Source organism: Cuculus canorus, chromosome 3, assembly GCF_017976375.1.
Source record: "Cuculus canorus isolate bCucCan1 chromosome 3, bCucCan1.pri, whole genome shotgun sequence".
Classification (NCBI taxonomy): domain Eukaryota; kingdom Metazoa; phylum Chordata; class Aves; order Cuculiformes; family Cuculidae; genus Cuculus; species Cuculus canorus.
In genome coordinates, this window is record NC_071403.1 from 18,225,825 (window position 1) to 18,250,713 (window position 24,889).

Below are 24,889 nucleotides of genomic sequence, written 5' to 3' on the forward strand. Positions count from 1 at the left end.
GTAACAATAGAAATACCAGGGCCCCTAGAGAAAAGAGAAGGAGAGAAATTATAAAAGGCGCTTAGAATGAGCTACAGAGTTGAAACACGGACACTAAAAAAAAAATTCATATCATTAGCTAATCCACCATACCACCACAATCACCTCGAAAATAACTTTCATTGTTCCATTTCTACCAGGTACCAAATATAAAGCGCTGTTTAACAGCTATTTCAATGTATTAACAACTGTCCTCAGCTGAAGCAGAACAGCAATTACTATTTAAATTTGAGGCTGCAGATCGAAAGAAAAGTGTCCAGTATATGATGCAAGTCTTCTCTAGTTAATGAGAAAGGACTGGGGGAGCAACAAAGATACTTCTAACTGTTACTGTACGCCTCCATCAATCAGGCAATTCGTTCTGTATTGATAGCTCATTATAGACACAAGATCCTGATAGAGTCCAGCAACTCTACTCACCCTGTGACAGTATAGCTGAAGAAAGTATCTGAAAGTCGCTTAAGCTGTGGGCCACTGAAAATCCCAGCCTGCTACTTCTGTGTGGGTATTTTTTCATCAGACATCAGCAGAAAAGCAAAGAGACTGCATGCAAAACAATTGTTGCCAAATCATTTAGTCTTCCTTGTAACAGCTGAAAACATGAGTAAGGCATTCTTCAGATTTAGAGAAAACATTAGGAGGCTGTAGTTTTGCAGGCAAGGAAACCTTTTATTTTAATCCATTAAAAGAACCCAAAATAGTCAGCAGGTGGCCACATCTATCCATGTTTCATTAAAATCACATAAACCCTAAGTACAAAAGCACCACTGATTATTGCTCTAGAAAAACTGCATGAAAAATTCAAATACGCACAGTAAAAACATCACCATACGCACAAGACTTAATTTCTTAAAGCAAGTGTATGGAATGCTGATCCAATTTTACACATACCTTGCAATATTAACTTGATATTTATATTACTTGGCAACAATGGGAATTTCTAAAAGCACTGTTATGAGAAGGGAAACGTTCATATACAGTTTAATATGTCAACTATCATAGTCCTAAAAAAATTAGCATTTACAAAATACTTGATAAAAATATCTTTTAAAAGTTGTCCAAGAGGTACATAAAATCAACCCAAAATTTTCATGATATTTCATTCATTCTTGTCACCTACAGATTCAGTTTTCTGAGCCTGCGGAGAAGAAAGAAAGAAATTAATTACTATAGTAAATGGCTGTTACGTACCTAAATACCCAAACTACCCTTATTCCTTCAATTCCTTATTTGCAATAGCTCAGTTTCAAACCTACGTCCATATTGCATTTAAATAAACAAAACAGGTACATTCACACCCTTTTCTTAAAATTATTGGTCCCAGCTTTTTGAAAGCAATACAAGCCTTACCTGTCAGCTTCCATTGTTCATACTGAAAAGCACCACACTACTATCTGTTTCTATTCACTGCACACATGCTGAATGCTCTACCGTACCCTTAACTTTCAATCTGCCCTTTTACTGACAGTGTGCTGGGTGGGGCACCTCTGGATGTTGAAACACTAACAGCTGAGCGAGAGATGCGAATCTGCAATAACATTATGGGCAATAAAAAGAAACATTATGAACATGCTATCAATGTCTGAAAGGCTGAGTAATTAAAAAACACTGATTCAATCAGCAGGAGGTATGTGTGGAAAGTACCTCTTCAGCTTTATTTTCACCATTTTCAGATGGTGTAGTACCTTCCTTTGCAGCTTCTTGCTTTTCATCCTTCTTCCCTTTAGCACCTTTGTTGGCCTTTGTTCCAGGTTCCTTCTGACAGAAGATTAAAAACAGGGGCACAGCCATCGTATGAGTAGCCAGCAGCCTACATCCTTGTCAAAAAAACTTCATATGAACTAAAAAGCAAATCTCTGCAAGATGCACGTGCTGGACTGAAACAGAACGCCAGCTAAAGACTACCTGGGAAACTTATATCCACAAAAGTTATACAGGGACACTGAAAAATTCTAGAAATACTCTTTATTTATATAAAGACTCTGCCTCTTTATTGTTTCTGCTAATTTACAGGGACACAACACCCCCTCAAACTGTTTTGGTAGTAAGCAGAGGTACATAGAAACTATCTGTATGAGCAGATCCAATTACAGTATATTGAGAGCACAAACACCATGCTGCTTGTGTAACAGCACTGCACTTTCCATTAACAGGAAATACTAAATTAGATTTAAAAAATTAAGCATTTTTGTTGGCTGTCCTTTTGTTAGTTCGATAACATCTGTGTTGTTCATTCCATGCCAATGAGAACCAACCAACACACAAGGGAGGCAAACACTGAGAAAATTCCATCTGCAGCAACACAACACAGAGAATTTATCAAAAGGAACCATTCCAACAGCTACAGTTTCATCTGGACATTTGCTTTTAAACAAACAATTCATATGTTGAAGTCTACTTTTTCATTAATCCTTACCCTATGTACATGTTTATATTTGTGATCTAAGGCTAACGGAGATATAGGTTAAGGATTTTAAGTGCAATGGGATACAGATGTAAGTGTTACTTAATTGAATATTTTACATTAGTATTTAAAGTGGTTTTGATAAACACTGTGGAGATCTTCCACGTGATCATTTGCTCCAGATTCTTCAGCAAAATGGCAACGGTAGCTGTGAATGGGACTATTAAAGTCCGTCTCCCTTCATTATCTACCTTTCTCCTGCGATCCCCATACAGGAGTGGGGTAGCAAGGAGGGACTATCAGTAATCCTAGTTCCAGGGCAGCCTTAATTACTCCTTTCCCCTTTCAGTTGCAATGCTACTGAGAAGCTTATTGGTGCTCTGAGTATATTCCCAAGTCTCCACCTACGAAAGAACAAGCTAAAGACTTGACTTAGTAAATATGCAAATTGCAACATTCTAACATAGAAAGTGATCTCAAATCTGTACCATCTTTGGTTGCTTACTAGCAGACTCAGAGTACACACTTGCTGTTTTCCATTTAGGAGATCAAGATTTATATACTCCTTAAAATGCAATCCAGTTTGGAAAAAAACAGATTAGCATATTAGAAAGTTACTTTGAATAATGTCATAAAGGATTCAAGTTGCCCGACATGAGCTTCAAATGTCTATTATGCAGCTTAGAATGACTCCATAATACTGAACTCACTTCATAATCTGCACATGAAGCTACAGAAGCTTCTGTATTCCCTTCTTTACTCTTTTATAGAGGGAAACAGGACGGACTCGGCAAGACTTTGTGGTTTATCAAATGAAATTACCAATAAAGTGCTCGAAGTCATAGAGTTTTACTTTCAGACACAGACTTTGTATCCTGATATTGCCCAACTGGGTTGCCAGTAAAAGGACTTGAAAAATATAAGTGAGAGAAGTGCTCAATTCAGTTTCCAGTACATTTTTTTCCCCAATAAAGCAATTGTTCTTACTGAGCATTAACCTCAGGCACAAATAAATCTACAGTTTCTGAAGTACATGATTTATATGCAGAAATCCTGAAAAGGTATTTCAGACACTAAGAAGATTTTAATTTGACTGTAACTGGCCTAGAAAACCCAAGCCATTCGATTTAAGTGTATTTAATTTCACCTTTAATTACAATCGTGTGTTCCCAGCAACAAGTAGGCTTCAAGAACAGGTAAGAGTTTCTCACTATGAAATGAAGTACTGCCCTCTCGACGAGGAAATAGGATGGCACAGAGCAACCTCAAATCCTACTGTAGAAATTCCTACATCTCAGGTAGAGCTTACTCAATCAAACCTGTACATTTCAGGAAAGGTGTAGGAAAGATAAAGATTCTTCTTAAACTAGCAATTCACTACAAACTAACATGGTCTGCATGTCAAACAGGCAAGACATTTTGTTTGGGCCAGTAATGAAGCCAGGAAGGGGTGGAACAGAAAGAAAAGAATGATCTAATTTGGTTTTTTTTTCCACAGTGTGGGGGTTGGGGCAGGGAGCTGCAGGGGGAGCAAGGGAGCTGATGCCTCACAAAACCACTGTGAATTGAACTGCTTGCAATGCAAGGGAGAAGTACACTCCGTTAGGGTTGGTTACAATGAATAGCAGCTAAAAAGAAGAGTATTTACCTTCGTGGTTTTCCTTGGTTTGGGTTCAGGTTTTGGTGGAGCAGGTTTCTATAAAAAATTTTTAGTTGCACAATGTGTTAGATACATTACCCAATGCCAGCCAGCCACCTCCACCCCACACCTTCCCCTCCTTCCTGCTCATTAGTACGCATCTAGAAAAAGACAGAAAAGCCCTAACGCACAAATGCGCCTCATCACTGTACACACCCGTTTTCATTAGCTCACTCATCTAGGAGTCAAAGCAATTTCAGGGTCACTTGAGTGGTAAAATGTGGAGATCAGTAGGAAGTATTAAAATAAAAATGTCAGATATCATCTAACAGAGAAGAGGAACTGAAACCAAGTACTAGAAGTGGCACCAAATGAAGTCCTTGAAGGACAGCTCTTTCTCCTTCCCAGGGAAGCAGTTGCATTTCCACAACTAACACCAGCCTGCAAAACGGTACAAAGTCATTACTGAGCATAACAGACAGTGTTGCACTGAGGCGGGGAAAAACATCTTTTGTCAGAACAACCTGAAAACCTGAAACCAAGAAAACAACAGATAACTTTAGCTCCACAGTTCTTAAATATCCCTCAGCAAGAATAAAAACCAAATCAAGAAAAATATAACAAACCTGTTTGGTCTGAGAAACCATGTGTGCCTAGAAAAGTATACACTAAGAGGTGTTACACATACTTACAGCTGACAATCTTGCTGATCGTCTCGTGGGCTACAGAAAAAGGGGAAAAAAAAGGAGAAAATATTTTCATAGGCTTACAGCTAACAGTATCTAAAACAACATCGTATCAGACATTTCATGATGAAAGCATAAAATATGCCCCTACCAAAATACACATCTATTGGTGAACAGAATTCAGACCTTCCTCATCTTGGATGATCAAAATTTTAAATGGATAAAGTGATGTGAAAAATAGTAATGAAAATTGTCCAAGAATTAAAATGTCTAAATCTCCATGTGGTTAAACACAATTTCCCCTCCCCCTATTTTACAAGTACTTCCGAGTCCCTCGCTGCTCTGTGAAAGGCTCACAGATACAGCAAGCTCGACACTTGCACAGAACACTGTATCTTTCTTATAAACACTTAGAATGATGTTTCTATAATCGAGCACATGCTACTTGTAATAGCAGGTAAAAATACCATCCGATTAACAGCAGAATAAAATGAACATTCCCCAGAGGACACAATTGCTAAAATTTCAAAACATGAAAGTAAGTCCTTCCACCTCCTCAGTTCCCCACACACTCAGTCCAAGAGTCCAGGTGCACAAAACAGCTGCAGGTTAAGAGAGAGAAATTATTTCTTCTATTTCAACACAATTCTAAAAAGGGAAGAAAGTCAGATAGTCTGCTTTCCTTCAGCTTTATCACTTCAACACATACTCCTTATTAAATTTTATTTCATTCTTTCTTTATTAAATTTTATTTCACTCTGTTCTTTGCCATAAATTTATCGCTGAAGATGAGTTAAGTCTTCAAAATAGTTGTAAGCTCAGTATTTTGTTCACAATATATTTTTGTATTCATTAAAACAGATGAACCCATGATCCAGCTACACAGCAGTGAAAATCTGGTCTGTGTCATAAAATTGGAATCAAACTTGTAGCCACACTAAAGGGACAACTCAACTGCAACAAACCTCCAATGTAACACAGATTAGGAAGTGACTCAAAAATACCTTCTTTATTATATATTAAGCATTTAAGTTGAGCTGAGGAAGCACCATTCCACACATCTTGCAAAGGGAAAAAAGCTGTTGTTAATATCTGAAGAACGCAGTAATTTGTACTCATTGGAGCCATTTAAGTATTCTAAATGGAAAGCAGTAGTGAATGGTTCAGATCTGTGTCCAGCAAATTAGAAGTCTTGTCAAAAATCACCTAAAGATATTTTCACCTATCAAGTATTTATGCATTGTTAAAAAATAAAAGTAAACCTCTCTTTCTTGGGAATTTAAATATTGATTGCTTGTTAAGCAGCCCAGTGCTATTCCACAACAGGCTCAATAAAGCATTTCAGTTAGTCAGGTAATCAAAGAACTCCTGGTGCAAGGCATCTTTTTCTACAAATCTGTCTTAACTGGCAATTTCTGTCCCTCAGAATTTGGCCATTGGAATGTCAAGTTAGCATCTACTTTTTAAAAGATAACACATCATTTTACATATTATAATTTTCTCCAGTGTTTTCCAACTGTTCCATGACTGGTTTCATAAAAGGCTTGTCCCACCATACAGAAGTCTACATAAAGCCTCAGTTCTTTAAAAGCACACAACATGTAAGTAATTATAATTCCCGTCCAGAATCTGCACGCATTTTATGTGATTATACAGAGGGAACTGCAATCAAAGCAGCAAAGGTCACATTTTAATTAGTTTTTTGAACCCTTGTCCCTCTCCGAACGCCTCTACTAAGCCAGGGACTAGCAGCTCACCGAAGAGCCTATTTGACACTGGCCCACTAGCCAACACCTGTGGAAAGAGTCTATGAAAGAGCACACAACAACTTTGCACCTCCCTACTGCACCAGCTTCTGGCAATCTACAGCTGTGAACTTTCTAACCTGAATATTATATCCACATCACACGTTTAGTAGTCCCCAAGGGCCATTTTCTCCAGAAATGTGCCTAATAATCCAGTGAACCCAGTTACACTTTGAGTTTCCATATCATCCTGTGGCAATGAGTTCCATGATAGGATTACGCACTGTGTGGAAAAGAAAAAGCAAAACCTTCCCCCATCTGTTGTCTTTCCTATAGACTTCTTGCCCATTTTACTTTCACTGGACTGCTCCTGGTTTCAGGTTACATGAGTAATAATTCCTTAACTGCCTTTCTCTGCATTACTGATGATTTTATCACACGTCTGTTATATACAAAGCCAAGAATCCTAGGAAATCTGGGTTGTGGTTTGTTGGTTTTTTTTTTTTTTTTTTCCCTTTAAAGCTGCTCTGCATCCCCTGCTTGTTCCACTATACTTGGTATCCTTTTCACTTTATCATGGTCTGGAGTCAGGAGAACCTCTTTTAGTAGTCCCGTATCTGGCAGCACAACAAATTAACCTTGTGATACACTTATGTTTCACTCTCCTCTAGTGTTTTCTCCTACATTCTAATTACCTTTCCGTAAGAACCACCAACATTTTCTAGTAATAATTTCACAATCTCTCCCCTGATTAGCAGCTGATTTGGTGACCAACACCCTCTTCCACTCCCTGCTGAGTACTAATTTGCATTTCTCTATATTGAATTTCTATTGATATTTTATTACCTACTTATCAGTCACCTAAGAGCCTTCTCAGTCTCTCTCACTTTTGACTACCCTGATATGTTTTTGTAAACTTCAAACTTCTTCATTTCTGCAGTACCTTTTCTCTTTGAGCATTAATGAATACATACAGCAGCACAAGCCCAAACACAAATTCTTCCAATACTCCACTGATAATTCTCCACCATTATGAAAATTAACTACTTCTTTCCTACTCTCTTCTCATATCCATATCTCTGAGCCTCTCTGATCTCCCTTGACATCCCACTGCCACTTCTATTATTGTGCTCAGATAATACCTGGCACAATTTCTACCCTATAAACTTCCCATTTACACATAGCTTGACAATTCATAAAGGATTCTGCTGTACTTATTAATACAATTAATCTAGGGAAATATTACAGACACATAACAGAAAGCCACTCGGCCACTAATGCAACTTTGCTCTCAACCCTGTGTAATTTGTGTGTTGGTGTCACTGCATCCCAACAAGTTTGAGTTGCCCATTGTATCAGCATCCTCACTTAAAGCCAGATAGTCTAAGTTGCCCACTATTACATTAACAACTTTACTATTTTGGCTTGACTGCCTGTTTTCATAGGCATGACTGAAACACGGCTTTATTTATCGAGACTGCTCTTTAACTTCTCAGATGCACAGAAGCTATAACAGTTGTTACCCCCAGCTCTCCACCCCAGCAGGGAGCTCTGACTTCACCTTACGTACTACCAAGAACTTGCCAGTGTCAGATGTTTAGCTTAAGATATTTCAGAAGACCTCCTCAGTGCCATCCACACAGGTCTCTTTTGAGCCATCCTTCCTACAGAAGATCTACCGACCCCAAGAGCTTCCATAGTTTCTAATCTAATCCTACAAATATTTTCCTTATTCACACAGTAAGAGCTACAAGTGTATCTGAGACCATCTTAATTTGGTTTGGTTTTGTTTTCTAGTAGCATCAACAGCCACTATTATACCACCTTGACTGAAGACTCCAAGAGCTCTCATATTTCAGAGCCAGCGGGCTCTCTAGAGAGTTTGTGTGAGCTTTTCTGTTTTTCTTCATTATAGCAATCAGGTCTCAAATTTTTAGGGGATGGAACTTTCAACTTTCACTTTTCTGGCTCCTGAAGAAATAATATTTAAACTTGTACAGAGAGGAACATTCATTCAGATCAAAGGAGGTTATACTTTCACTGTGATTTAGCTGACCGTTTCATACTTTATCAAAAAGAAACCAAGTTATCTTCCAGGAAACTCCATGGGAAGATACTAAGGTGTCAAAATCTATTCCTCTCATAGCTCCTTTTCACTCCACCTGTTTATTTCAGGAGCTTATTGTAAACATTACTATTGTCCAAAATATTTTGTCATTTCCACTGTATCAACCTTTTCTGCTGGACTGAGCAATAACCAACTTCTTAATTCAGAAAGTGTAAAACTTCATATTTGACTATTCTTCCTGTTCAAATATGATCAAAGATTTACGAGGCTACCAATTAATTGTTAATTCATTTGAATATTCACTCACTCTTTTCAAGGTCCTGATTTAACTTTGTCTGCCTCAAAAGACGACAACTTAAGAAACTTAATTCCCACAGTTCTCTACCTGTTTTTTAAAATTCACATTAAAGGCTCTGAAAAACTAGCAAACTTTACTGTTGAGGTCAAGGTAGCACCAGCTGTCTCCTTGCCTTCTCTGACACAAGTTACTGTGTCCTTAAAACAAATTCAGACAAAGAAAACACAAGTGTGTCAGCTGCTCCAGTTTCGAGCCTGGTATCTTAATTCAAGACACCCTTCCATCAGTCACTTAAGCTAAGAATAGTTTTGAAGTAGACTGGCTGAGGTGTGTGCATTAACCCTCTTCTGCCAACGCACTAGAATCAGAGCAAAATTTCCAGGCAGCAGCAACCGAAACTGTTGCCACAAGACCCACCAGAGCTTATCTATCAAAACCCTAAGCGTTTCTGAAATTTATTTGGTGAACTGATAAAGTTGTATAAATCTCAGTGTACCAAAACCAAATTATGCCAGATAAGCTACAAATGCATTTTACTGTCACTATTGCCACTGAAAACACCTCTTTGGAAGTGCCAGAGCAATGCATAGTCTTCCAACATGCAAGACTGCAGATCTCCAGTTAAATAATTATACGGCACAATAAATTAAAAGTAAAAAAGAAATATACTTGCCTCTTGTTTAGTTACTTTTGCTGCATCCTTGCCTTCAGCACCCTCTGGAGACTAAAAGAAAATACTATGTCAGTGTTGTTATTACAGGCTTAAAAGCATCTAGACAACAGCAAAACAAAGATTATGGTAAAGATTCTTCTTTTTATACATTGCAGCAACTTGAAGCCTGGCACACGCATGTCAGTACTTACCAGCAGCATTATACCAAAGTCCTAGATTTTCCAAGCAAGAACATGAGGATTGATCATCACCAAGTACATATCACCCAGCATCCCTCAGCGATCTCTCTAGCCAATTAACTAAAACATCCTCAGGCTTCAGTGTGAGCTCCACCTAGTCAGCAGCTGGTAGCACAGCAGTATGAACTAGAAATCTGAGGTCTGCTCTACCAGGGCTTTTGAAATCCACAGGAAATTTAACACATTTCTTCCCAAACGTGAACTTAATGACTAATAAGATGTGATGAAACGAACCAAAAAAGTACAGCATCACCAAAATTAGTGACTTCTTTACCTCATTTACTCCTTTTGTGACTCAGGCTCACTCAGCTGGAAGCTTTAACAGTAACTTTCCCTCATCTCCTCCATCAGGACAGCAAAAATCAGTAAAACACTGGGACATTAACAGTAAAGCTAGGGACAAAGTTTCTTCACAAGAACAAAGTATCAACCTGACCATTCCAAGCCCGATCTTCTAGAGTTTCCAGAGAAACATTAGTTAAGACACAGCAGAGGGAATGAATAAAAAAAAAATTAAAAAATCAAGTTTCTACCTTTCCTTTACAGCTCAAGAAGCATTATGTCACATTTTACAAATGACTGGGTTTTCACCGAGGAGCAAGCGATTAATGGACAAACAGCCAGAAGCAGCAGCAGACTGAGAACTACAAGAACGTTTCAAAAAGGCATTTAACAGGCAGCAGAGGAGGCAACTTGTTGTTGTTTCTGTCTTTCAGTCAGTAAAGGAGCAGGCTAGTTATCTTATCCTTTATTTTTCCATTTCAATCCTAACCCAAATCTCCCCTCGACTTTTGACACAGAATGTCTCAGACTTACACGGTTAAGGTTTGGATTAGAGAAAAAGGCTGGCTAGTTTGCAGCAGTTGACCACTTCATTCTCCTGGCGTGGGGCTTTAACATACTTACAGAAAGGCACCCCCCACCAGAGAATCAAAAGTGGCTTTGTTACTGTGCACTCTCCTGACAGAAAGGAAGCGTGCCACGAAAGCAGCTGGTTTAAAAAGAAGAAAAGCCGAGAACTGATCATCTAAGTAGGTAGAAAACAGCAGGAAGTTGAGCAGCACTGCGCAGCACAGAACAACTCAGAATAGCAACAGAGTCAGGCATCCAAAATGGAGCCGAGCTGTTCCTGCGCCACTGCAGCCTCACCAGCCGCCTGCAGGAGTGTTTCAGGTTTGCATTCCCAAAAGGCTTTCAGTTTGGTTACTAAAGAGTTGCTACAGCTTGATGGCATGATGTCACGGCGCATCAAAAGCCACAAGGAAAACAAACCCAAGAATTCTTCCACACAGATTTCTCTCAAGTCTCACGAACTTGCACTGCAGCTTTTCCCCAAAAGGGAACTCGAATCGCATCCTTCCTGTCCCAAACATCTATTTAAACAGGGTTCTCTCACACTTTATAATCTTTTCCTGACAGTGGCCAAGAGGCTCAAGATTTACAGGGGCAGTGGCACGATTCATCTCCTTTGGAAGTGACGACTAAAAAACTCACCATAAACTAAAAGAAGCTGAGTGACACTCCACAATCAGGCTGGTTCACCCTGCTTCACTTTTAGGAACCAGAAAGCTTTGAAATAGGGCTAAATCATTACAAGATGGCACCGCCACGTGCCAACAGCCTTGCAGTAACTGCCCAGGAGCAAACTCTCACCCTGCAAAACCACACAGCTACCAGTAAATTCACCCCATTCTCTTCAGCACTAATGAAAGAGAAGCCTCCTACATTTCTGACAGAGAGGATAGCCTGATTTTAGATGAGGGTATTATTGTCTGACTACTGATTTTAAAAACTGCTTATCCAGCTAACTGAGGGCAGGATTATATTAAAATACTCTTATTGTAACCACAACCCGTATAGTACTACGATATATTACCCAACATGCTGCAATTAAGTCAGCTAATTAGCCCAGCATTCCCTCTCGTTAGAAAATCCAGCAGCAATTCTGAAGGCCACAACTTTCTCCACATGCACAGAAATAATCTCAGAGGTGTGAATAAGCAGCAAGGGGTTCTGACACACTCTCATTTCCATGTCAGACCTGCTCCCTCCTCTCTGCAGTCACAAGTCCAGGTGTTTGGAGGCTGTGCTCATCCTCCTGGGGCCTCAGCTCCCCAGTATACCCGCAGAGCTGCGTGGGAAGCCATATCACGAATAAAGTAACTGATCCAGCTGAAAAACAGCCCGCTGCTTAAACAAATTTATAAATACTATAAATACATATACAAATTATAAATATATAGCCTTCCCTGCTCCAGCAGAACCATTTTACTGCACAGCTGCATAAACAACTGAGCCAGTACAACAGAAAAGAACGAAGTGGCACGGGGCAGTTGCGAGCACTCTGGGACTCTTTAAGCTGATAGACACACCAAAAAAAAAACCCCCAAAAAGATGTATGTCAGATACAGCTTCAGTGTATTTGTTAAAAGAGGAAGAGAAACTTATTTTCCCCTCCGAAAGTCCTATTTGGATATTCCAGTGAGTCCCAGACAATGTGGATCTTCATGCTAGTTTCTGCAGCACTCTCTCCTCTCCCTAAGGACTAGGGAGATTTGTATGCAAATGGATTTCAGCCAAGAATAGTTCCCAAAGAACTTGGCATGCCACAAGCAGTGACTGTCTGCATTAGTATGTGGAAGTCACAGGACTTTGATGTAGGTACCACTAAAACCTTTAAGCCCTTGTCCTTAACTCTTCCACGGGAACCCTTCCCCCATTTTTGTCCTGGTGACAAACTACTGAAGGAACTCTGGTTTCAAAGCAACAAAACGTACTAAGTAACCCGTCCCCCTAGCACTTTTCCCCCCCATGATGTAAGGACATGGCTCACAGTATTTGACATGACACCCCAGTAACATTAAAATGCACCCTGGAAACTGTGTCCAGCCTTGTAACTGGTCAGGAGAAGAACTGTCTAAGCTGCAAGTTTTGTGCAGCAAAATCAAACACCAATGCAAATGAATCGCTTGACAAAGGCAGTACTCCAGCCTCAATAATTCGTAAGCTGCACTCCATCGTATGCCTGTATTATACTCATAAAGCAGCCCCTATAGGCCTGCTGTGCTTGATACTGTGCTTGATAAAATAAAAAAGCAAATAAGGACACAGAAAACAGTGATTTTTTTATTTATTTTTTTCAACCTAAATCCAGAGGTACACAGAAGGAAATAAGCCAACTGGAGATGAGTGAGACTTCTTCTGCAGTATTGTATCCAGTTCTGGAATCCTCAACATAAGAAGGATATGGAGCTGTTGGAATGGGTCCAGAGGAGGCTACAAGAATGACCAGAGGGCTGGAGCACCTTCCATACGAGGACAGGCTGAGAGCATTGGGCTTGTTCAGCCTGGAGAAAAGAAGGCTTTGGGGAGACCTTATAGTGACTTTCCAGTACCTGAAAGGGGCTACAGCAAAGCTGGGAGGGACTGTTCACAAAGGCTTGTAGTGATAGGATGAAGGGCAATGGGTATAAACCGGAGAGGGGTTTAAACAGATTTAGACTAGACATAAGGAGGAATTTCTTCATTATGAGAGCGGTGAAGCACTGGCACAGGTTGCCCAGAGAGGTTGTGGCTGCCTCATCCCTGGAGGTGTTCAAGGCCAGGTTGGATGGGACCTTGGGCAGCCTGATCCAGTGGGATGTCCCTGCCCGTGACAGGAGGGTTGGAACCGGATGACCTTTAAGTTCCCTTCCAACCCACACCACCCTATGATTCTATGGCTAATCCTAAATATGCTTTTGACATTCAAACTAATACTAAGTTTTAGGTTTAGATGACCCGGATCACGACATACCTCAATGAGTACAACATACTGGCAATAAGACAGTAAATCAAGCTGTAGCTAACGTTTGTAAGATCTGTCAAAGCTGCATAACTTTTATACCATGAGATTAACCTGGAAGGCTGCATGGAAGATTCCCTATGTCTATCCACAACCTGCTTTTCTTTTTTGTCACTTGCTTTTTCCTCGCTTCTTTTTAAGGACAACCTAGAAAATTACTTTGAAAGAATCAGAAAAAAACCAAAAGTAATATTAACAGATTATAGCAAACATTAAAAAAAAAATTTCAAAGTAATATTAAAATTGAGCTTGATGGCATGCACGGTGCTTGCATTTCACCAGCTGTGAAGCATACATAAGAACCACTGTTTCCACACACCAGGACAACACTGCAGTATCTGCAATGCCAATACCATTGCAGAACTGCTAAGTCGAAAACACAGAACTAGGTAACTGTTTTAAGGGAGCATTTAATACAACATACAGGTAAATTGCGGATTTTTTTATTGTTCTTAAGGCTGAGTAACCTGGTCAAGATACACGACAAAAGAAACAAAGAGCTTCAATTTTTTGAATCAAAACCTTGCAAAATGAGAGTACAGTAACACAAAGTAGTGAAGTTATTGATGACTGTTTGAGAGCCAAAGGTATTACTGAACTTGCAGCAACCAGCTTCTGGATAAATATTTTGTTTGCACTGAAATGAATAGATTGCACAACTATAAAGACATATCTTCAAAAGCACAAAGAATAAGAACACAAGTATGTGAGAAGTAACAGCACAGAGGGCTGTTTATAAAATGAAATCGATTTGCTCATTCTCTGAAACATCTCTTTACTAGCTGAAACTCAATACCTTGGCCGTACAGGACAGAAATTAGTCTTTCATATGTGTGTGAAAAAAAATCCCCAAAATGCAGATGCCAATTTCATTCAAACTACCATGTTAAGAAGTTAGAGAGGTGGAAAGCCTTAACTGTCCTAGCACTTGAGTATTCTCTACAGTGTTTCCTCCCTTCTTTGCAAGTTGTTTTGTCCAGCCTCATCTCAATACACTGCCTGCAATGCAACTTGTCTGTAGATACTTTCCTGTCTTGCTGTTCTAGCTGCCATTTCCATGATGTAATTCTTTGGTCATTCCTACAACAACCTTTTCCACCAACCAAAACATGATAAAACCTTTCAAAAAAAAAAAAATCACAGCAGCAAGAAAAGACGACATGTCAACACCTAAGCCTTTTCCATGGTTTACTGCACTATTTTCCTAAAAATTTTCCTCCCCTCACTTCCCTGTCAACAGAACTCCGCATTAGACTAAATTTAATTAAATTGTTTCCCTATACATGCTAGATCTTCTAATTATTTGTCTTTTGAGCAGCTCTGAGTCTTGTGCCAGTTCGCGAATGTAATCAAAATGATGTTTATTTATTGTTTTAAAGTAATGAAGATTACGTGTTGACTAATTTAACACCAACCAACTCCCACAACACCCTTCTTAAACATTGTTTCCTCATTTAGCTCCTCCACCATCTTCTTCTTAACCTTTGTTTATAGCTAATTCTCTGATCTGTTTTCAGAGGATAAACCAGCACTCACTGCCAAGTCAATGTGAATGAACTTTCTAAGTAAAATTCATTGTCCCTAATAAATCCTTTAAGAAATCATGTATTCTTCCTACTACACCCCTTCATTTCTCTTTTTCTACCAAAAGCCTGATCCTGGAAGGGAGGAAAAAATTAAATGCATGCCACTAAATTAAAAAACAAGTAACTCTGCCAGAACCACAACCAAAGTGCAGAAAAAAAATCTGATTAATGTCTGGATGTTTAAAATATTTATCCAAAATTATATATGTATGTCTTTCAAAAAAAATGAGGGTTTGGGGTTTTTTTTTATATACGCTCTATATATGTACATATATTCTCCACAAAAAAAAAAAAATCAATAAAAAGTATCTATTCTTTAAATATATTTTAATATTTTATGTTAAGAAGTATTACAATGAAGTATTATTCAGTATATAATTTTTACAATGTTAATATCTACATTCTATATCTATTAAGAGTAGAATATTTAATTTTCTAATTCTTTGGGGGAGAACATCAAGACCATAAAGTTCTGAAAAAATAAAAAGGTACTTAAAAGTTTAAACACAAGGAAGAACATTAATAGCCCCTAGTATAAATAAGCTATTAGGGAAAATAAAAAAATCAGGGAAAACATTTCCTGGAAAAAAAGTATCCATTCCTGTTTACGGATTAAGCCAGACTGACTGGTTAAGACACACTGCATTTTCAAAGAATATATGAGAAAAGAAAATCACAAGCAGCCTATCAACAAAATCAGTAGGTTCAGAAAATGCATTTTATTAATCTCCTTAATTCTTAACTGGTAACTTCTGTGAGCTTTATACTCTTCCAGACAAGACAGAAAAGACAGAATGCAAGTTAGGCCTGGGGTATATCTAGGTATCCCAAACCAGACAAAAATAAATGCTTTTCCAAAAGCGGAAAATTCTTCATTGTATATTTTACTATTCCCACTAAAAAGAGCTCAAAGATTGGCCAATATAATTTAAAACACGTTTATATCTGATGGGACATTTTAAGTATCTCACAATTAATTTGGCTTTTATTTTTCTTTCCAAGCTTGTTTTCCCTGTAGTCAGTTGTTTGAACGACATCACCTACCTATAGCAGAGTCAAGTAGTAAGAGGAGTTTCCAAAGGCTCAGATTTAAAAAAAAACAACACCACATTATAATTTAAAATTAGACAGACAGTTCCTTCTTCAGACAGTGAAGTAATCAGCTGCATTTTGGAAAATACAGATCAGCAACAGAGCAGCAAGCACAATGCATTTAAAATTGTCGAGTCCCCTCTGAACACCAAAAGTGAGAATTTAGCTAGATAGTAAGTAAATTCTCATCTCAGTATCTGCTTAACCATTTCACTACCACCATAAAATAAAAAAAAGCAGATTCAAAGAATACAGGGATGAAATCCAATCTCTAATAATATTATTTCTCTGACCTTGCAAAGCTGATGCCAGTTCTGCAACTGAAAAGAAGCTGATGGACTCACTCAAGCCTACATACCGGAGTCAGTGTTTTTAAAACCTTCAAGATTAGCTTCCAAAATTTCTATCTAAATAGAATTGATCAGATCTGCAAAGCAAAACTAGCACAAAGTACTTCTGAAAAAAAAAAATTTAAAACTCCACAATTATCTACTTAGAGATTAACTTTAGACACCTACTTTCAGTAACAACTAATATCTGAATAGGCACCTCTGACAAAGGAAGATACTTTAAATGCCTGAAAGAACACATACAAATCCTCCCTGCCCGGAGGCAATAACTATGATAAAACCACAATAATCTAGGAAAGAACCTTTGTTGTTGTTGTTTCAACTCACTGGTGCCACAGAACGTCAAAGGTCTGAGATGATGACACCAGGCCTCCAAGTGAGAGGTTGGTACCAAAGGCAAAACTGGTACAACGCATTTAGATACACTGACCTCTTACATCCTTGTAATAATTCCAGGTGCAGTTAGCAGAAGTATTGCTCTACTACAACAACCAGAACGGAGAGCTTCATAGACAACCTAAACGTAGTGTCAACAGCAAAACAAAGTAAAATGTCTCCAAAAGGGTGCAGGGAGGATGAGTAAGAAAGGATGCAGCAAAGATAATGGATGTTTTCTAACTACAAATAGAGCACTGACACCTCAAATTCGCTTAAGAGGAACAAATGACTACGGAGGTAAAAATGTCATTAGATACTTGATTTCCAACTATGGAAGCACTTTCTACTGCTGCTAACTAGGGTAGCATTAGTACAGCAGAGAAAGTGAGGTGGGAAGAGCAAACACGCTCAGTCCCAATAAAGCCAGTGTTGATGAGAATACACTTTTTTTTTTTGTGCAGACAGATCTCCTAGCATTCTTAGGGAACACTGATTTTAATTTGCGGTTTTCACTGTTACTAAGTACACCCACTCTTTACTACAGGAATACAGGAGCTGTATCTCCCAAGTTACAGGAGTAATTTATTGAAAATTGGTAATTACCAAAGACAACAAAGGGGAAAACAAAACCAAAGCAAGAAACAAGCCTAATGCCCTCCCTCCCAAAACCGTGCAAGGACAATTTGACCATTGAATTGCTCTGATTATTCTAATGAATTAAAGAACACTCCTCTATGCACTCTAAGTTAGGGACAACCAAAGAAAAGCTGGCTAAGGCTGCCATCTGATTTTGCCTGGCTGCTGCTATGAAGAGTTCTGCCCTTCCCCATCCAACCATTCCGCCAACAAGCCAGCTTAACTCTCTGTGCCAAGGCATGGGAACCTAGATCAGCAGAGAGGTCTGCCCCAGAACTACCTCACACACACGATATTTCAGTCATTAAATCAGAGTAAGGACAACAATGTGTATCCGGAATTGCTTCTTTTGGCTTTTACATGCCAGCCTGAAGTATCTGTTGAACTACAGTCCAAACTGTAAAGTCTCACATTGCCAATTTTACCAACAATAAAATTGGTATAAGAGCATCTTCTGCATGCAGACAGTTGCTCATTCCCAGCCCTACTCCCTGCTTACACATGACCATACATGTATTGGGCCACTGTGCAGCATCTCTAAATTGCATCAGTAAAATGATGCAGGATAGAATAAATCTAAAGCACATTCAAATCCATTATGTAAACAAACAGCAAGAGGACTGTGGCCTGAAATCTAAGTCCAGCACCTGAAAACACCTTTTTGGCTACTCAACCATGGGATAAATCATTGTACTAACTTAGTGCAGCTAAAGAGCAGAAAATAGATGGTGGCCATTATGATACTAAGAGGTGCTAATTCCCAAGAGAAATCTCTGGATCTGGTTTACTTAAGCTCCACACAAACTACAAGATTACAACCATGTCAAGAATATTTCAACCTCATATAGTTTCTCTGAAACAACGACACACTTTGGAACATACCAGGTCTATCCATGGCTGCTGCTTGGGTATAAAGCAGCAGAGAAAGTGAAGTTTTTCAAGTAAAAGAGCATAAAAGCCGCTTATATAGCCCAGACCTATTGCATTCCATTTACAAACAGGACTCTTTTTTTTTTAAAAAAAAAAAAAACACCTTAACCATAATAACACTCTAGAATGCAAAAATACTCCTACTACCCTTGTTCAGGTGTTGAACTACTGTATATAAAAAGCTACCTGTACCTCATTAGTTTTGAACTCAGGGGTGATGATTTAGAAAGTAGATTGTACTACTGGCTACACTTCATCAGCTATCATGCTTTAACATGCCCAAGGAGCATTAAGAATGATTTTTAATTGATAATTTAATTGACAATTCAGTGAAAATCTAAGAATTTTTAGGTTGCCTTTTCATTAACTCCAGTTGTATTTCAGTGTAGTCTATGAATAAAATTTATACACATTGTTATCAATTGCTGGCAAATGTGTCAGAGTTTTACAGACTTACATAAAACAATCAGAAACATTTTAGAGCTATAAATCCTCCCTCAACTAGCTTTTAATCTCCATAACTCTCAAAAACAGTCAGCTAAAATTATATAATTAGCTTTCTGACACTTTAAAGTGTATCTTTAATGTAAAATGTGGACAAATATTTGCTACATGTACTTAATATTCCTGTAAACATAATTTATTGCAACATTGCACAGAAGCATTCTTCAAGCATGTTTTTTCTTCAGTGCCGTTCAAAACTGCTATGCTATATTATAGCTAAGTACACCATACCCAGATAAATATTTGTGATCTTTTCTGCTTAGTTTTTCTATGAAAGATGTAGATCCTTTGAGTCAGTTTGGTCAACAGATACTTGGAGTAGGCCAACTAAGCTGGTTTTAATTGCTTTAAATACATCAAGGTTTTACATTCTTAATAGTTACAAATTTAGTACAAATGGTACAATTCCTAAAATTGATAAGTGAGAAAACATCTTTTTCCTTTGTATTAGAAGACCTCTGCAACCTTTTAAAATGCTCTGGCAACTCTACTCTGTTTGCCTCGGTTTAATATTAAGTGCATCTCTGCATAGCAATCGTTTTACCTGCCCCTGCAAAGGATGCTGAAGGTAGAAACCTACCCGAAGACTCCACTGGTGTGTTAGGCTGGAGCTTGTCAAAGTCAGGGGTACCTCAGTGACAGAAATGCAATGAATGTCATGTTCTGCTTTTGCCTAACTCATTTTCTAGTGGTTACTGAGTGGTTTAGGATTGATCTAGCAGGAAAAGTGGAAAGAGAAGCAACTTTTTCAGAGCATTGACATCTGATCTTAGCCCCCATGTATCACAGGAAGAAAGGAAGAAGTAGTTTGGATGAAAAAGCAAAGGGAGTTCAAGCAAAAGCCTGGAGAGAGAAGTGGAACAGAATAGGAGTGGATAGAGGGCAGCAACCAAGACATCTGGTACTGACCCCCTTTTCCCTTCTTTTCTATAATCACATCCAGAGCGTGAAGCGAAATAAAATACAAACCCTCTCTGTTTCTATGCCCCACTGCTAACAGAGTGTGTCCTGTTGCATTCTAGGATAAACTGAAGAAAGCCTCTGCTACAAGCCAAGAGCTTACAGCTCCAGTGATGAAGCAAGTTGTTAGCAAGGTGCGAGTCTCCACAACATCACTGCTGCTTCTTTCTTGCCAATTAGCTTTAAAATGAAGATAACCTTAGCAGAAAAAACACTACATTATGCTGATGCTAATATGCTGAATTGACACGGACTGATACACAGCTGAATTATCAGACAAGGAAAGGGACATGAAGCGTAGCTCAGCAGCACTTGGGTGTACTTCATGCTGCTGTATTACGAACACAAACTCACCTGCTACTCTTCGCACAAGATCTACACCTCATTCCATGGACCACAGAGTGGTAACAGGACTATTCAGAGCCACAGCAAACAACTGTCATCTACAGGACCCTCAGCTTCATTAGTTAATTGGTGTTTGATCACATACAAATTGCTTCAACAAAATTTTAGAGAACCAGTTATTATTGCAAGTTCCTCAGTTTCTATGTCCACAAAACAAAGCAAGAAGACAAATTAGGAGAAATAACAACAAATGCACCATTCAGAGTGCAGGAGGTGCTTATTAGAGGGAATAACAAAAAAATCAGGACAGACATCAACCTGGCAATCCAAGAAGAAGGGACCATTCAAACAACTAGGCCATTTACTTCTCTGCCCCATTTCCCTATCAGGGGATGAGGAACGATATTTCTCTTTGAATATTCATGACACTTCAGAAATGCAAACTCAAAGGGAAGGATTTCACAAGGAGAACTGAGTTTAGATCCAGACAAAAAGTAGAATTTAACAGCTCTGGGTTAGTATATGTAAGAACATGTATCCAACCCCAAGGATTAGAAAGTACACTTATCAGATACTAGTTGTTTTGCCAACAAGGTAAGGTAAGAGTCCCACAAAAAACCTACTGTGTGATCATGTAACTGGAATATGGCACCTTCTAACTTCCACTAAAGAAGCGGCATTCCAAACAAAATATTCAGAGGTTTTGCATTTACTACAGAAAAACAACCAACGAGTCTCTTTGACCTTAAAGAAAGAGAGTTTGCATACCAGGACAGGAACCTGCCACAGATGTTCTCTATTACATTTTCAAAGCATTGTCTGTACTGCAGAAACTAACATTCCTGACTACAAGGTGGCAGTGCACAGCCTACTGAAATGGCTAATGAGACCACAGTATTTTTTTATTTGCTCTGAAGCAACAGCACTATTCAAAAATGTTATATATATATGTGTATATATATATATATACATACACACATAAGACTTAAGAAAAAGTTGCATCTAGTCCTCACATCTGATTTAACTGCAAGTGTTTAAGTGCAAGTGTTTTCAAAACAACATGTGAGGTGCGGGTCGTGTTGCACAGAGTCAGATCAAGAACAAGCTGCCTCATTTTAGAGTGCAACCCCAACTGACAACCTCCCCATTCAATACTGGACAAGTCACTACTTGACCTATTAATATCCCTCAGAGACGGTGCACGTTCTACATAAAGCTGCAAGTAGCATTCATCGCGATGATGATCACATTACAGCTGACGTATGTATGCTTATGCACATGGCTGTGTGCGACCACACCATGACTCTCCTTGTCATCAGGTGCAGAATGATTCTTCATTCTTTCGTGGCTAACATTGAGACATTTTACTGGGGCTGTTTCAAGGTCAAGGAATTTTCCAATACGACCCAAGAGCTAATTCCAGCAAGACAAGCCACAAAACAAACACTCCAATCCATTTCAAGGCGTTCGTTACTACCAATACCACAACAAGCATTCTAGTTTATCCCACACTGGGATGCCATTCTTGTGAAAGGCCATGTTCACACCACAACGCGTTATTACAACAGACAAAGGGTACAGAAATCCGACAGAAGGAGTCCAGAGTTCAACCTTTTTTCTCTTTTAGCACAGTATTTAACACTATTTCAAGCCACAAGAAGTTTTTTCCTTTTTGCTGTGACCCTCAACCAATGACTAACGATATTCCAATACCTTAGGCCACAGCTCTTTAGAGAAGGAGAGACAGCCTACATTTTTCTGATCATAATATTGATAATGAACATAAAGCCAGCAACTCAGCGACAGATGGACTGATGCCCTTTCTCCAATATTATTTATTTACTTATCCTCATAACAGTGAAAATTTCTCATTTTGACTTTTGATGTCTATTTCCATATAAAACTTTCAGGGTTAGCAGCTTTTCCATAAGTTAGAAACGTTAATAGAAGAATTGACAACTAGCTGCATGTGATGGTTCTGTCTCCATGCGGAAGCTGACCGGTGTAGTTATCCAGTTATTGCTGTAACACTAACTTCTCACTTCACAGATCTTATTCTGGAATAAAGTCCACTATTGTAGAATACTTAAGAAAACTCTGCTTTCCTCGAAAAGTGAATCCATTAATCACATGCTTTTCTTGGAACCAGTGCTTCCCTAAAACCATATTTCATTCACCTTGAAATTTAAATGTTTATCCATACAAAGCTAAGTAAATTAAAATTTACTATACCATTAAAATTCACCTCTCTGATCCCAGATCTAATGTTTTTATTACTCATTTATAATCCTCTAGAAATAAGATGTGTTCTCATGGCTTTACAATCCAAGACTGATATCCGTTGTGAAATGTTTATTAAAAGAAACCAAGACCTACAAAACCGATTTTAATTCAATCCTTTCTTAGAAAGGACAGCCTGAAACAACAATAGTGCAAGGGCACAGAAGGGCAAAGGAAACAGGGTAGGAAGTTTGCAAGGTTTTGAAGGTTGTGGAGAGTCCTACGAGCATGGGATAATTTTCAACTTCTTCCTGATGCCAAGCAACAGCGCTACAAAAGCAGAAGCACACGAGGCCTGTTAGAGGGTGCAATGATAGAAGAGCAAGAGGAAAAACCGCTTAACATTCCCTAACTTCAAGCCCAGTTATCACAATAAAGGCAATCAACTCCGCAGTTGTATCCATTCTCAGAATTGACAGCAGGTTCTTAACCATTAATTAATTAAGGCAGCGGCACATTTGAGAGGTTAACATTCCGCACTTCCCACACGGAAGGGACAAGAACTGAGCTACCTGTGAGCCATCGTCTACCTGGAACTTCACTGAAACACAGTTTTGCAGTCTGCCCAGCCCAGACACGGCGAATGAGGGGGTCACAAGTGACCTTTGGGGAATCATAGAATAGTTAGGGTTGGAAGGGACCTTAAAGCATATCTAGTTCAACCCCCCAGCCATGGGCAGGGGCATCCCACTGGATCAGGCTGCCCAAGGCCCCATCCAACCTGGCCTCGAACACCTCCAGGGATGGGGCATCCCCCAAACACCAGCGGGTGACCTAGTTTATAAAGGGCTGCAGCTCTTATTTCCCCTCGCTGCGTGTGTCGGTGCCGGCTCTCCCGTCACCCCCTCAGCGCCTGCAGAAGGGCGGGGGGGCTGCAAGCAGGGCACCGCAGATAAAGCTCCAGGTTCGAGAAAGCGAGGAGTAGGGGACAGAAAGCCGCGGAAAGGCTGTGTAAGTTTCTCCCCCTTCGAGAACGCGGTCTCACAACCAGATCCCCCTTCCTTCCACAGGACCTTCCCGCCCCGAGAGCAACACACGGACAGTGGAAGAAGGGAAACGCATCCGTGTGTCCGTCCCGCCACGGCCACCCCGGGGCAGACGTGCCCCCCCCGGTCCCCCCCCCCCGCCGCCTCCTCCACCACCAAAGGGCGCGGGGTCTGCGCGCCTTCCCGCCACCAGCGCGCGCCCTCCGCCACGGCGCCCCCCCCCCCCCGCGCCCCTCCCCGGGGGCCGCGCGCCCCCGCCCCGCCCCGCCCCCGTCGGCCCAGCCCAGCCCGGCTCGGGCGCCCGAGTTGGTACATACGGGTCTGCCGCGGGAGGGCGAGGAGAAAGGGTGTAGTTTGGTTTTAAACATGGCTTGCCTCTCCCCCACAACCCCCTCCCCGTTTTTTTTTTTTCTTTTTTTTTTTACACCTCCGAGCCATCCATCCATCCATCCACCTATCCATCCATCCATCCTCCGGGCACGGGTGGGAGTGGGAGAAATCCGATCGCCCCCGAGGAGTTTGCGAGGAGGAAACTCCTTCCCAGAGGGGACCCAGTGCCGAAGCCGCAGCGGCGGAGGGAGGGCTGGGGGAGTTGTGACAGCAGCGACTTCCCCCCCCAACCCCGGGAAAGTAAACAGCGGGCGGGAGGGGGCTGGCAACAGGCGGGGGATGCGCGGGAGAGCGGCGGTCCCGGTGTCCCCCCCGCACCCCGCCCGGGGGAGGCGGGACCCGCGGCGCCTCACCTTTCTCTTCGGCATGCTGCCCGCGGTGCGCGGCGGGAGGAGCCCCGGCAGCAGCGCGGATCCGCCTGGCTGGTGCCCGCGGCTCTGCCCGGCGCCCCCCGCGCCGCCCCCGGCAGCCCCCGCCCGCCTCGCCGCCGGGGCGGGCAGAGCGCGCGGCCCCGGCGCTGATTGGCTGAGGGCGGGCGGGGCGCGGGCCGGGCCGCGGGAGGGACCGGGGGCAGAGCTCGGACCGCCCCGAGGAGCGCCTGGGGGCTACGGTCCCTGCGCTGCTCCGACCCGTGCGGGTTGCCCTCCGCTTTCTGCTCCCAGGGGCTCGGCTTCCTTCTCCTCCTCGGCTGCAATCCCAGCATCGCTGGGATAGAAAAGACCTTTGAGGGCTGGAGCACCTCCCATGCGAGGACAGGCGGAGAGAGTTGGGGTTGTTCAGCCTGGAGAAGAGAAGGCTCTGAGGAGACCTTATAGCG

General features: G+C 40.7%; 1 protein-coding gene across 1 annotated transcript; it reads right to left on the minus strand.

Moving 5' to 3' along the window:
• Positions 1 to 1,183: 1,183 nt before the first annotated feature.
• HMGN3 (high mobility group nucleosomal binding domain 3) lies at positions 1,184 to 24,587 on the minus strand. Its single transcript, XM_054063687.1, is given in 7 exon segments — positions 1,184 to 1,486; positions 1,488 to 1,567; positions 1,684 to 1,797; positions 4,092 to 4,139; positions 4,775 to 4,804; positions 9,553 to 9,603; positions 24,426 to 24,587. Coding segments are annotated over 7 exon segments (381 nt in total). The 5' UTR covers positions 24,441 to 24,587; the 3' UTR covers positions 1,184 to 1,443.
• Between the last annotated feature and the right edge of the window lie 302 nt (positions 24,588 to 24,889).